The sequence below is a fragment of the Taeniopygia guttata genome, chromosome 4, assembly GCF_048771995.1.
Source record: "Taeniopygia guttata chromosome 4, bTaeGut7.mat, whole genome shotgun sequence".
NCBI classification, from domain to species: Eukaryota; Metazoa; Chordata; class Aves; order Passeriformes; family Estrildidae; genus Taeniopygia; species Taeniopygia guttata.
Genome location: NC_133028.1, coordinates 58,404,107 through 58,419,680, shown reverse-complemented (window position 1 = coordinate 58,419,680; position 15,574 = coordinate 58,404,107). Strand labels below are relative to the sequence as shown.

The 15,574-nt window shown below is 35.8% G+C and overlaps 1 protein-coding gene across 3 annotated transcripts in view; it reads left to right on the top strand.

Moving 5' to 3' along the window:
- Positions 1–15,574, top strand: part of TTC29 (tetratricopeptide repeat domain 29) — a 176,667-nt gene that overhangs the window by 68,692 nt on the left and 92,401 nt on the right. For all 3 annotated transcript variants that reach the window (XM_030271881.4, XM_041715963.2, XM_032748208.3), the window contains exon 4: positions 12,485–12,708. In XM_030271881.4, the coding sequence (XP_030127741.4) occupies positions 12,485–12,708 (224 nt within the window). The remainder of the gene's footprint in view (positions 1–12,484; positions 12,709–15,574) is intronic.

Genomic DNA, 15,574 nt, shown 5'->3' with positions numbered 1-15,574 from the left:
TTCCGTGTTGAAATCTAGAAAATTACTGCAAGTATCAGAGCTCAGGGAGCAAGCACAAAAGTAAGCACCTTTCCTTACTGTCCTCCTGGTTCCACATCACCTGTGGAACTGGCTGCTCTGCTCATTACACTCCAGCAATTGTCACAGGCTGAGTTGCCTTCCCAGGGAGCTGTTTCAGTCCTCAGCCCAAATGGATTTCCACACACCATGCCAGGGGCACAAGTGTTCTCTCTGAGGCGATTACACAGGAGGTCACTGCTATTTTAGGAAGGCCTTGGGGCTTCAAAGTGCATTTTACAAACAAACAAAAAAACAATGCAAAACAACCTCCTAAGTGATGTTTTTATATCCAAGCCCTGAGTCTGAACATTGTGGAAAAGGAAACCAGTGAGGACATCCACAATGAAGTAAGAATTTTATCAAAATGTTCTGCAATACCTACCCAAAGTGGAGTTCCCTTTACAGTGTTGTAAGAGGCTGTTTTTCCAAAGTTACCAAAGCCTCTTAGAAGATTAAACTGAAATATCATATGTATTCTGGTGTATTTCTATGGAGATTTTTTAAGTACCTACTTTAAAATGTTACATTCATGTTCTATGCATTTGATTCTCTTGAAATTTTAGCTTTTGATAATAAATCAGCAGTTACGAAATTTCTCTCTCTAGATATAATTTACTAATAATGCTCTTCCATAACCTTGATAAAATCATTTGAGAGCAAACAAAAGGTAGCAAACTAACTACACAGTTACATTAGTACTATGCTAGTCTAGTTAGAAAAAACTAAATGCATCAAATGTAATCTAAAACAAATTTATTTAGTAAGGCAATGCCATGTCTGTAAATGATCTTACTGAAATCAGCGTAATGCCTGGTATATCTCAGCAGGCAATGGGCATTATTATTTTAAAAATATGAGAGATGGCTTGTAATATACTGTGTCGTTTTTCAATATTGTTTCCATTCCAGAAGCAGATTATTACACTTCTTTATAAAAGGACTGAACTTCCTTCCTCTAACATATAAATATCTGTACTTTTGTTTAATATGGAGGTTAACTTAATATGCCAGTGATTATTGCATCAAGACAAATTCTTCTAGCCACACTTCCCTTAATATTAAAGACCCTTTTTTTAAGTGTACATAAGGCAAAAACAAATTTATTATCTTCTATATAATAATAAAGGAGTGTATAGGTAGTGTCATATTTATGGAAAAAAGCTATATGCTTTAAAATTTTCCCCTAAAATTCTATCCCTCACCATATTCCTTAAAATTGAGATGAACTATTGAAGGAAAAAAGTAGCAGTTATTCTTGTATTGTAAAATAATTGTCCTGTGTTCCAAACTTAAGGAAAAAAGAAGAATTCCATTAAGTGTGTTCATTATATAACCTCTTTTTTTTCTGTGGAAAAAAGAGGAAATGTTTTTCATTTTTTTCTTTGTAATAATTTTTTGTCCCAGGTAGATATGATAGACAAGGGAGAAAAAATAGTGCTTAAGAAAGATAGTACTTTAATTATATTAAAACGGGATATTGCTTTGTTTTTTCATTGATTTTGTTTTGCTTCCTTCTCAAAGACTTTAACTTGAAATAAGAAGTGAATGTGGTGCAAAGCTCTAGAAATGGAAAAAAAGCAAAAGTTGGTTAATGCAGAACGTGAGTGCTTTACTGTCATAGAAGCAGGCTTTATGCAGAAGTTGGCTGGCCCCAGTGGCATTCAGTGTGCTTTCCTTGGTACCTTCTGTTCTTAGTCCTGACTCACCAAGTCATTACCAGCTCAAAATCAAATTGCAGTAAAACTTAAAAATCGTTCATATGACTGAACTAAGAGTCAAGAAGTTCACGATGAACTGTGAAGTAAAGCATTTTTCATTAAGAGATTGATTTCAGGATGGAATCTTCACATTAGTTTAGAGCCTAAAATGGGCCAGAATTTGATATTATCATTCTTGTTTCCTGATCTTTTTGTCAGGGCCAGTTCTCTCCTCTTCATAGAAGTGAAAATTGTCTATAGAGGAACATGTCATCAAAAAAGAGCTGAAGACTAGAAAGAGAAACTTTGAAATGTATATGATTAGAGGAATAGCTTTGCTTTGCTGTAACTATAAAATAATTACATTAGTGATGTTACTACATGTATTTTAAATACATTTGATTTGGATGATGGAGTTCTATGGTCCTCAAGGCTCTGGTGGTCAAATGAAATCCAAATTGTTATACAGAGATGGTGAAGGTTTACCGTGGTATGCAGAAAATTTGTATTTGCATTTTCTGTCTTGTGAGTGGTAGATCAGTGTGTTACAGAAAGATTGCTTGATAAATCTGTATCAGTAAAGACAGGCTCTTGAGATGGATTTTTTCAGGCAGGAGACAACATTCTCTTGCACGCATTCTGTCAGATGTTTTTGAGATGCAGTGGGCTGTTCTGCTTAGAATTCTCCAATGGCTCGCCCACTTTAGGATTAGCTGAAACAGAAAAAGGCAAAGGCTTTAATCCTCAGGTGTTCTGTGTCCCTCAGAGCAGTTATTGGCCATCTCTGCTAATACTCGGAAGGTGGATCATTACTACTTTTCAAATTGTTGACTGCAAAATGGCACATAAAATTTCTGCTCTAGCAGTATGAGTGATGAATATAGTGAAGCATAGCTTCTGTAAACTCCCTTCAAAAAGAGCAGAGGGACTTGCACCCAAGTTTAACTAATTCAGGTTAACAACCCTAGCCTTGTGATTAGTTGAGCCCCATCTTTCAGGATCCAGACAGGTGCTTTAGAATAAGGTGAATGAGACTTTTGAAGCACCTGTTTCTCTTCACTGCTTATAGAGAGATCATAGGGTGATGAGCTCAGACCTAGACACATAATTTACCACTCAATCCGACAATGGAGAACTGTGGAATTTTGAAAGCTGTAAAAAGGATGAGGTAGAGGTCTTAGAGACTGATTCCTAAGGCAACATTTTTACAGGAAGCTGTCAATTGCGGAAGAGAAATGACCTGGCATCCATTTTAAAACTTCTGTTGGTGCCATCTGATAAAAGATTATTTTTCCATTCTTCAGTCAGACTGAAAATTATTTACTACTCTCCCCAAGTTTCTGCTCTTTTCAGTGTCCGCATTCAGCTGGGTAAAGTTAAGGAAAAAAGATGTGGGAAAATTTATGCGGGATTAAGTGCTAGAGGAATTTGTGGAAATAAATTATTTCTTTCCTACATCTGTATGTCTTCTACCAGTGATTTCTGAATACTCAGCCCTCTCTGTCCTCCAGTACTAAAGAGGGTGAAACTTCCTCACCCATCTAGAGGCCAGGATGATCCGGAGAGTTCACTGATGGGGAAAAGGGGGATTTGTGGACTGACGGAGAGGACAATGAATAAAACCTACTCTGAAGGTTTGTTCTGTATTTTTATCATAGCCATGATGGACTAGTAAGCCTTACTATTAGGCTGGGATTTTTCTGACCTTGTCCTTTGTTTGCAAGTTATTTCAATCCTGAGAGTTTCAGTACTCAGGTTTTTTATTTATTTGTTTCTTTATCTGTCTGTGTTCTGGTATTTTGCATTGAAGGACGAGTGCTTTAAGGAGGCTGAACACAAATAACTGATTGGAGATTTGATTAACCCATACTTTTAGTAGCTGTCACCTCTACCACAAAAATTAATAAGGTGACTTCTTAGGTTACTCAAAAAATAGATGGGGACCCTTTTTTCATTGACATCGTATTGCGGTGTTGTCTTTTTCACTACCTAAAATTTTTACTGGGGCTTCCCAATTTGAAGGAACTTGGTCTAGGTATGGAAGTTTTATGTTGTGGGGTAGATTGACCATTTCTCTTTTAGTAAGTGAGGCTCTCGAGGAAGAGAAGAGGAGCACTACCAAGAAAAAGGGTAAGGAAAATATCTTGTTGGTATGGGATTAAGGTAAGGAAGGACGAGGTGCATCTGCTATTACTAGCAAGCTCGCAAAACGCAATTTAGGATGCAGACAGATAATGCGTAGGAGCAGATTCTGCTTTTGCCTTGTATTTCAGCCCTTGATTGTACAATATTTGCTTCCAATGATGCACTGCTATGACCTGCTTCCATTTCTTCTGTGTACAAAGCTGTGGAGACAGACGGAGGTAGGCAAGCTCAAGGAGATAGCAGCAAACAGAGGAAGAAGTAAACTTCTTTCCCTTTCATGTTCAGTCCTAGCAAGAATTTGCTGTTCTTCCTTATATCAGTCTTTGGACAGGACCAGTAAGCACCTTATGGCCCTCTTTGTTCACATTACTCTGGTTGAAAACAGGTGGAATGTTGTGTAAAGTCATTTACATTTTATGAGGGTATTTCTTTACTTTTAGATACTAAAAACTATGGAACAGGGTAAATCAGAACCAAAGAAATGTATCCTTTCATGGTAAAAGAAATTTTAAATTAAGGCACTCTGTCCCAGACTCCCTGCTGGTTGTGGAAAGGGAGATGGCACAAGTCACTTAGTGAGCTAGATGATAAATTTTAAATTCCTTTCACAATATTATTTAAATATGTATTTTTTTCAGTCTGAATAATTCCTAACAATCTTGCTTGCCGTGACCAGGATTCAATGTTTATTAAACAACTTTCAAAAAGAGATTTTAGAACTTAGAGGCATGTATTCTTTTTGGTCAAATGAATGATGTCTGTGAATTTTGGGCCTGATAAGCATATTATTTAGTGTAATTAGGCAGTGATCTGAAGAACAGAACTGTGTAAGAAGTGAATAGTTTGCCTTTCCTAAAGAAACTTCTCTGTGCATTTGTGTAATGTGGAAGATTTTTCTTGAAAAGGTTAAAAAAAGTTCTAATCAACTTCTGTACATTATGTAGAACTTCATTTTCTAAACTCTGCAAAAGAAAGTTTCATATTTAATGGGAAATCATGAATTATTCCATTTATTATCTACTTCCTCCTTTCAAAGACATGATCTGGATAAAAGGCGGGGTGAATAATTTCAAAAAATACAATACATTTTTAATGGGAAGGTGCAAACTGCAGATTCTCATGACTATTAGCAAGTATAGAGGAAACAGAATTTTACTTGCAAAAACTCATCAAACTCTTGCAAAGATAAAATACATGACATACTTTAATAAAGAAGAACACAGTGAGCTGAAGTTTTTTTCTTTTTTTATGTAACTTGTTGTTTTTACTAAGTTTGGTCTTACGGTTTTTTAGTGCTTTCATTTCTTAGTAGTTCAATAATATTTACTACTGAAGATAATGTACAAGCAGTACACAACTGGCTTCTACTTTTAAAACACTTCATAAAGGTGAAGCATCTCTAACACACAAAATGAGGCTGAGATAAAGAAAGATTGTCTAATGTGCCTTGGTACAGTCATGACTTCCTAATAATTTTCACTATGAATCCTGCATTGTGTAAAATCCTCGCCTTTCCTTTCTTCTCAATCTCTGTGTGGTCTATTTGTCCTTATCCTACTGAGTAAATTCAGCTGGGGACTTGAACAAGAGATCTCCTAAACAAAGGCAAAAGTACTGTGGAAATTGTTCATGTCAATACTGCAATAAATGCAGAACCTTGTATAGGGTTTTATAAAATTTCTTAACAGCAGCTTGAGAGGATACAGAAAGTAAATAATTATCTTTATCTGCCCTGCACACTGTAAAAGAAACTTGCAGAGAAATTTAACGAGTGCTTTGATATCCTGCAAGTCAAATGAAGAGGATTCCAAACTCACGTGTTTCTAGCTCTCAGACCATCAGGTCAGCTTTGAAATAAAAGACGGAAGTTGAGAAATTCTTCATTTTGATAAACAGTAGTCCATAAAATGTGATCGGAATTGCTTTTGGTTAAGAAAGAAAAGCAGAAAGATAAATGAAGATAATGTTATTTTATGATTAGTCTGGAAATAATCACAGGTGTGTGTACTTTTGTAAGATGAACATTTTTATAAGGGTAGAACTTTTATCTTTAGTTTTAGTGTTTTCTTTGCATTTATGTTTAGGGACAATGTTTCAAAAGTTCATTGCTAAATTTTTATTTCCATTTTCTGGGTTAATGAGGATTCTTAATTATTACAGTGCTTACATTCATTTTAAAACACTTTTTATGTGTCATCCTTTGATGTTTATAATTGATTAATTTTTCATTTTATGTAGCTTTGAACAAAAGGAAGTGAGTTCAATATATGTGTTCTTTGCGGGATCCTACTGACAGGGTATGCATCTCCCTTTGCACAATTTAGGTTAGATTTGACAACAATCCAGTGACTGAGACAGCAGATGAAAAACGCTGCATTGTTAAAGCTGAAAGTTCTTGTACCTATATATATATATACACACACACATATAATATAAAGTACCTACACCTCCTTTTTTAATATATGCTTTATTGTCATCATTCTGTTAATACTTCTGGATACATAGCTCCATAAAGCTTTTCTTCTTTAAAAAATCTTTATGGTTACAAGTCAATTCCAAGTGCTGTTTTTCCCTCCCACAATGTGTACAAATTGTCATGCAATATTTTTTATTTATAATTAAAATACAGAATCCTTTTTATAACATTTTGAGGGTTTGTGGATTTTATTCTTTTTTTGTAATAGGGTATTAGGATATATATAGGATATAATAGGATATTAGCTATTTCAAGTTTGTAATTTGGAATTAAAAAGCAGGCACCCCACCCCAATGTAATTTAACACTCAGCCTTAGTAGTAAAATATTCTGAAGTGTAAGCTGTCTATTACTGCTTAATGGCATTTACTGTACTGTCATATCTTTTTTTAATGAGATTACTATAGTCTACAATTTAACATATTACCATGCAGTAAATATTTCATTAAAAGAGAAGTATTTAAATGGACAGTCTTTAAAGCAAGATTAAAGAGGCTGTGCCCTGATGCAGTTAAATACCTTTGTATCTGTAGCAGTACATGGTACTGAAATGTGCTGAGTGCCTGGACCATACGAGGGCTTGACTTACCAAAATATTTGTGTGAATAAACTTTCCCAGAGAATTGGGATAGCACAGGACTTGGATGTATTTTTGAGTTAGCTGTGTGCTTACCTTTGGCGGGTTGCAGCCCAGGGACGTGGCAGTGTAGACAGCAGCAGTGTGAGAACATACAGGGGCTGACACCGCTGGAACCAGGGTGCTAAAGGCAAATCCTCACCTTCCATATTTTCCAAGTGTTTGCATGAGCACTTTTTGTGTTCAACAATTCCCTGCACAAAATTTCACTCATTTTGGCATGTGTCACCAACAGTGTTGCAAAACTGTTCTTTGTTTTTGGCTGTCCAGCTATAATTACATAATAATTCCTCTTTCAATTCCTAGGCAGAGCAGCATGAATTTATAAATTCTTACAGCATATTTGGCTCTTTTTTTATTTTCTATATTTGTCTTTACTTAATGCAATTTTTTTCAAAATTTAGGGAGGAAATTTTGATATTCCCATGTTTATGGTGTGATTTTTTTGCATATAGGTTAAGCAAAAAGTAGCTAAGTATTCACATACTTTATGTAATTTTAATTTTCTTGTAGATTTATAGACAGGAAATGGGGGGGAGTAAAATAAATTTGTTTAAGTAAACATAAGCAAAAATATCTTTATTATTTTTTCATAATTTTGTGATGCTTATCTAAGGCATTTGTATCAGTCATTGGCTTGCCAACTGCAGAAGGAAATCCCAAGTGGATGAAACCTATTTGAATACAGTTTTAAACATTATAATAATTGGCAGAGTAATTATTTTACACTGGAAGTACACTTTAATATTTTATATACTATCGTTGTTTAATCCATGCCATTTTGTTTTTTACAAAATGGGATTGCTACAGTACAATACAACTACTTGTATTGTAATCAGCAGCTGGAATTAACTGGAAAGACTAATTAAGCCCTACAAAATCAAAATATATGAAACCTAATATTTTTATACATATTTATTTATTTATGTATATATAATCTGCCATCTGAAAATAGTAGTCTTCTGGAGTTATTTTCCATGTCTGTAATTGACCACATCAGACAAGAGGCCTAGAGAATTAAGCTCCTGATAAATTATTCTGTTATGCTATACTGACTGTTTTGATTATTTCTAGCATCAGTTCCTGCCTCTTGGCCTCTTAATTCTCTTTTTCTGTCCTCTCTTTCAGTTTAAAGGGTAAAATGCAAATAACCTTATTGTAGAGGATTTAAAGTTAGAGGGAATGCTGTGAGGTGCTGTGCTGATATCCTAGCATTGCTTAAGGGTCTTGTAAAAGTGCAATACCATAATATAGGAAAGTCCTTGAGACTGTAATTCCATTAATCTCACTGAGCATTGCAATTTATTATTCTTTCACTGGTAAAGACAGATTAGAATCAGGTTTCTGTTATTTCTCAGCGTGACTCGAGATTGTTTTTTAATAGCAATGTTAATGCAAAAAGAAACCTATAAAAGAAAATAACTGAAGTAGCTGTATAGTTTAGGAAAAAATTTAAATGTCTGTAGCAATATCTGAGTACCCTTAAATTAAGCACAGTGATAACAGCAGTGTCTTTTCAAGCTCACAGATCCATATTCAATAAGTAGCTCCTTCCACCCATCCACAGGCACAGAATTGTCATCTGTACCAAGGTGCTGCTAAAATGGTAGCTTTAACTTTTGGTTATTTTTTTTGGTGCTGAAAACTCCTGTGACACACAGCCCCCATCATGACTTTCAGAAGCTTCACAGAATTTTTCAGCACTTTCTGATGTAATGCTGCATCACAGTAACTGCTGGCGTAGGACCAGATCCACCTGGAGCTCACTGTCCAGCCTGTGTAAATAAACATTTAGCAACATCACGGGGTAGCAGCAAGGACAGAAATGAGTGCACAGGCAGAGGATAGGGGGATTCTTAGAATCAGCTGGCTCTGTGGTAAGTGGTGTGGTTCTTATCTGTTGAGTTTCATGGATGAGAAAAGCAAACCAATTCTGCTTTAAATTAAAGCCTGATTAATTGCTATATTTGTTTTAACCATAAATACATAGAGGTGCTCCAAATTTCATTTTAAAATAGTTTGCTTTAAAAAAAATCCATCTGAAATCTTTTTCTCTGGCACGATCTCACGATCACCCTAGGGGAGGGAGGACTTTGGGTTTGCAGTCACATCACATTCAGGTTTAAAATGAAACCCGGCTGAGCTTACAGAGCTGTCTGCTCACTCGGGTCCGACACACTCCATGGATTGCTGTTACCGTGCGGGCCCGGCGAGCGCCGCGGTGCCCCCGGCCCTGTGCCCTGTGGCGGGGCACGGCCGGGCCCTTTGTTCTGCGCCGGGATCCCCGCGTCCTGCCTGCAGTTTCCCGCAGTTCCAGTAGATGCCCCCAGAGACCATTAAACCCTGGGAGCGGCTCCGCTCCGAGCCCAGCAAAGGGCCGGCAGTCTGCTCTCATTTCGCTCCTGGAAGTAACATAATTGTTCTAAGGAAACCTCAAGTCAGCGCGGACGAATGAGGAAAAACAAACTTGCTTGTTTAACCATAAATCATCATTTATTAGGTAGCAAGGTTCAAAAGTGTTTAGTGTAAGGTTGCTTATCAATGTAGAAACATACTACGCTAATGCTAACAGTGGGATTTTATAAAATAAATCACAGAATCATAGAAAATCCTGAGTTGAAAGGAACCTTAGGTATGATGGGTTTTTTATATTTATATTAGAAATTAGTAATCTTTAGTTAACTCAAACATGAGTTGTTCTGCTTAACCTCAGATTTTACGTGCTGCATGACATTGTAAAAAGCAGGATGGAAAGTGTTTTGAGGATTGAATATAGTTTGATTCAATCAATAGGATTGAATATGATATAGTTTACCTCAAGGTAACTTGAAAAGTTTACTGCTCTCACCTACACCACACCTCTTTTCAAAAGAAGTGTTTAATGCAGGGGGGAAAAGGACCCTGGAATTTTCATCTAGAAACACTTTGATAACTGTAATTATTTTAGATTTCATTGCAGTGACAAGCTCTTTTACATGGGGATAAATACCATTTATCTCCATAATACCATTAATCTCTTGCCCAGTTTTACTGTTTGTGTGTGATCAGTCGTTTGTAGCTTATATATTACAGAAACTTAAGGAAACAATAGTATTATTATTGTGTGCTTTGTGCATTAAAACTGACATGATTTTTATTTTTATGCTACTAAATTTGAAGGGATTTATAGTAGATAGCTTCATTGCTTGTGTACTAAAATCAGTCCTCTTTGCCTGAGAAAAATGAGCTCTGCACAGTAGGATTACCTCAGCATTATTTCAATTTCTCCATTAATTGGGATGGGATTTATTAAAACACTCTTGACACTGGTTTTTAAAAATTACATGTTTTACAATATGCTTTGTTTTCCTGTACTGGTTTGCTAATAATGCTTTCTTGTGGGGAAAATGGCTTTGACTTCAAGTAAAATACATTAGTCTACAGAAAATAACATGGACACAGTTTTTCTATTTGTAGGAATACCAGTCCTGTGCCCAGTTAGTGTTAAAAATTACCTGAATGACATTTTGAGTAGTGACTGCTGAGACCTTTTAGCAGTACTTCCTTGTTTACTTCCAATACATCTCACCAAAACATATATAGGTCCCATTGTATAAATAAACAAGCATGTGTGTGCCTGCTATGCAGATTGTTATTCCACTTATCTGAGTTAAATTACTGTAGGATTCAGTCCTAGGCCTTTGGAAGTTGGTAGGAATTTTTTACCTATGCTCTTCAGGGTTTCTTTTGATTACATAGAATTTTTAAATAGTAAAGAAATAGGTATTCCATATTAAGAAATAGAGAATACATTGCATGTATTACCATAGTATAGTATAGTATCTTTACAGTATTTTGAAACTATATACTGTACATTTGGTATATGTCAAATATAGTATATTCTAGCAAATTAAAACTTAAATGTTTAAACATATTTCTCATATGCTTTTATAAGATAAATGTTGCAAATTTTTATGGTGCAGAATAGTTATATCTTTTTACTTATCTGTATGAGAAATGTGTGATTTTCAATCTCAAAAAACATCCATTTATATATTAAACACAAATTCAGTACTGTCTGGTCTAAATTGTATCAGGATGATTTAATACTTTTATGCTCAGTTCTGCAACTGAAAAAGTACATGTGAAGGATTAATGTGCATTTGTGTAGTAAGAGATTTTATTTTAATTATGTCAAATATGAAATAATGCAGATTATTTGCTTCCTACATCTTACATTGCTGTCTATTTTGTTGACATCTAGCTAAGAAGTTTTTCACATCACTTCCATTGTATCAATATTGGTAAAGAATTGCAGTAGCTCTTTTTAAGATCAAATTATTAGTGTCATTGAGCTGTTATTATTACACCTGAATTTATTACATACACTATAAATCTCATTTTTCAGAATCCCATATTTATTTCAAAGCCAAGGTAATTTGAATTTACATAGATTTTAATCTAAAAGGACAGTCTTGAAAACAGTTTGGTAACTTCATGGAATATACAAGATAAAGGTAACACATCTGTGTCCTTGCCATTTTACTGGGGTAAAGGTTGGTTTTCCGAGAGTGCACAACTATCCCTGCAAGCCATCTGTACCTTTGTGTTGCAGTCCCATTGGACTCAGAGTTTTCTCCAGAATAGGACACAATATGATTGTTTCATGCCAGATAAAATAAATATTTTTATTATTTCCATTAACTAATACCTCCAAAGGTGTATTACCACTTAAGAATATTTGATTCCACAACTTTTTGATACATATATCTTACTACAGTTTATGAAGGTACTAACTTCAATAAAAATTCATCTTAGCATCATTTGTTTGTAAAATTAGGGAGAAATTATCAAATTTTGCATCACTAAACCAGCTGAAGTTATATGCTAAACTGAAGGAAAATAATATTTAATGATTCTGGCATATCATATGTTTCTGGCATAGCATTTGTTTGACCTTTTTAAACCAAGCCATCCTGTCCTACAGCAAAACTATTTTATGTATATATATGTAAATATATACATATTACAAATTGCAGTATATGTATAGCATATAATAACAGTGTTATATATAACAACATATATGTTGTTTTAACACGAGCCTCAGATTTTCCCTGTGCACTGTCTTAAAGCAAACTAAGGGTTCATTGTGTTTTCATGGACTAATGTAAACATGGCAGGGGGGGAGTTCCCATCAGTCAGCCTTTTCTACCATATACCAGCTAAAGAATACCACTGTATTTTTGACTGTGTTTTCAATGTATATATTGGTATGTATTGATTATTGCTATGTTTGCTTCCATAGGGTATGGCATTTGCAAGCAGATTTTAGCAGCAGATCTCTTTTTGAGTGGGGGAAATAATACCCACTCCCTGCTGCTGAACTGCAGAGGTCTCTTCCTGAAAGCTGTTGTAGTTATCTGCACTTATTTGGTAAGGTGGAGAACAGAATACAGGTTTAAAGGCTTAAAATCTCCCTTTCTTATTCCCAGTTACAGGAATTCATACAAGAAGAACATCTGCATAGACATGCTGTGCCGGGGTTATCACAAGTCCTTCTCTGAGCTCCTCACTCTGATCCAGAAGTGGAATGCCTTCAGGGAGGCTGCAGGGCTTGGGTCAGCCATATGGCATGAGAAGTCCCTGGAGGAGCAGCCTGATAAGCTGGATCAGCTTTACCACTTCCTGACCGGGGCTGAGGCAGCCCAGCGGGCAGGTAAATGGGGGGATTGTGGGTAGCGGAGCAGCGGGAGCCGCAGCCACCAGTGCCTGGGGGAAGCTTCCAAATTGTTTCATGTATGAATTTGAAACGCTACTGCATCTTAGCACATTGCAGCCTTAGTCAACTGAGCTGTATTTATAGAATAAATGATAAGGAGCTGCAGATACCAGGAGAGGTTTTGTGAAGGAAAGTAAAAAAAGATGTAGAGTGCATTTTGATAACATCAGAAATGTTTGATGTATTTATAGCTTTGATAACATCTCAATTATTTTCCCACAGTTTCATTATTTATTGCTTTTCTTCCTCTATTGATTTGAGTAGCTGGTTTTGTATTAGAAGAATTTAATAGGTGAAATGCTGTTTCACGCAGTAATAGTTTTATAAATCTGTTTTTATTAAATACCCTGCTAACTGTGTTTGGATTTGTGACTGACTTAAAAAGGATTGTGAACATGTCAAATAAAACACAGCACACAGATGTAACATGCCACCTGTGAATTACTAGATATTAGTGAAGACATAACTCCAAATTACTGTATTTTCTCTATTGCCTACTATTTACTAAACACTCATATTTATCATTTTCTTTTACTATAAATAGTAACGTAACTTACTCCGTCTTTCTCCATTGGAATAATTGCAGGGATGGAGGCAGACAAAGCTCTACCTACAGTCTTGTTTCATAGCTGAGTTGATATCAGTGTAGTTGTCTTGTTTCAAGTTGCATTTTGATCATTACAAATAAGAAAACCTACAGTTAAGCTTATGAGTTTGGAATCTAAGCTTTTCGACTGAAATTTAGAAACAGGCAACTTCATTTCAGAAAAAGGAACAGCAAAATAAACCCTTTTGGCCCTTCAAAAAAATGTTAAGTGTTTATTTGATGCTTGCCATGAAAGCCAAAAGTTGTGTTTATTTAATTCACTGTAATTCTTGACAGAAAGTCCAGCCAGCCATAATTGGAAGGAATCTTTAGCTTTGCCTGGGGTATGACTAAAACTTGAATAGGCACCCCTGTATCTTGCAGAATATGAGAGAGAGGTGTGGAGCTTGGAGTGGCCTGGCAGAAGCATTCTGCTAATATCTGATGGTCAAAAAGTACTAGACATGGCTTATCTCAGTGGACCTGCGCCCTGCAGCCACTTGAGGAGAAGAGTTTGCCTGCCCTCAGTGCATGATATTTTTCAGTGTTACAGCACTGTGTGACAACAGAGGTGGCAAACATGCTCCCAGAGAGGCAAGGTATTGCCAAATGTGTAGTTCCTGCCCTTCTCTTATTGAACCTGGCATTTCTTGTGTGCTGGGCTCTGTAAGTCTTTCGCCTCTCCCAGAGACAAGGTACCACCACCAGCTGCTTGATTGCACTTTGCCTCTAGGAGAGAGTATCTCCCAACTTTGCCTGTTGATTAAAATGAAAAAAGAAAAATATAATGAGGACCTAAGAGTTGGCAAGCGTTGTTACTGAATTTCTAGATCAGAGCATAAATTGTTTTGATTTTTTTTCACTGGTATCAATGCAGATCTTTGCACAAATGTCTTGTTTGTATAAAATGAGGTTTGAGTTGCCTGGCACATGAAGGAGTGGATGGTAGTTCCTGTTGCAGGTCTGAGAGCCAGCAGTGCTGTGAAGATTCACATAAATTGTGCTGCTCATCAAACACTAATTCAGTAGTTCTGCTAATCCGGTTACTCTCTGATTCTAATCAAATTGCTTGGGGCTCTGGCTTATGATCTCCTGACAACTCCAGTTGACACCACTTAAGAATCATTCAGCAGTTCAGCTCAGCTAGAACTTACCATGATGTAGCAGCCACAACAGCAGCTGACCTGCATTTGCTCTTCAGCTGCCACAGTTCAAGCTTAAAAGAGTGAAGGTAATATTTGGGTCAGCAAATGGTGAGTTTCATAGCATGGTTGATGTTGCTAATATTAGGGTAGCTGAGATTTTACCTATCTTAAGTAACAATTGTGCTGAAAAAGAGAGTGCAGCTATACATGATGACCATAAGAATTTGTTACTTGTAAGTTTTTTTATTAATTGAAACATCACAAAATGTTGGGGTTTGAGACTGGAGTGGCATGTGGAAAACAAAACACTTACTTTGTCAGTAAATAGTTTTTTTACTTGTTATTTAATTTTTCTCATCTGTTATTTTTGGATCATAGGGTATTGCTGTCTTAATTTTGAATATAACTTAGAACTTCTAATTTTAGAGTTTTATGGTACTTACCATAGTGTACAGAGCAAGCTATATGCACATTCAGGTTTCATATTTATTGGTGGAAAATGTTAATATTGTAATGGTTTCCACAGTCTGTAGTTCTAGGACAGTACAATGCTGGATATAAATTATTGGCCTGAACTGAATCAGAGCCATCCACCACAATGTGCAGGCTGATATCAAGGAGCAATTACTTTTTTTACTGCTGGGTTTGAAAATAAAAATGTTTTGTTTACCAGCGTTACACTGTACAGACTGATTGCCTTTGCACATGCCAGTAAAAGTTCTCTCTGTTTTCATTTTTAATAGAATATATTGGTTGAACTTCAAATTGTACAGGAGTTGTCTTCTTTTTTTTTTTTTTTTTTTTTTTAATTGCCTGTTGCCAGCACTATACTGTGTGCAAAGAAAACAGCTTTTCTGGCCAACTTAAACTCATTTTTGTTGCATTTGAATATCTCCCAAGTATTTAAAAAATAGAGAGGGAGCTTTAATCTGTGCAGCTTCTCAGAAAAATGATGGATGGAGTTATTCTGCCCCAAGTTCAGCATTATTCTAAAAACACAGGCAGGAATATAGTCAATGCTTGACTATATTTTTATCTTGCCTTCTTTATAGAAGTAAATAAAGGTTTCTGA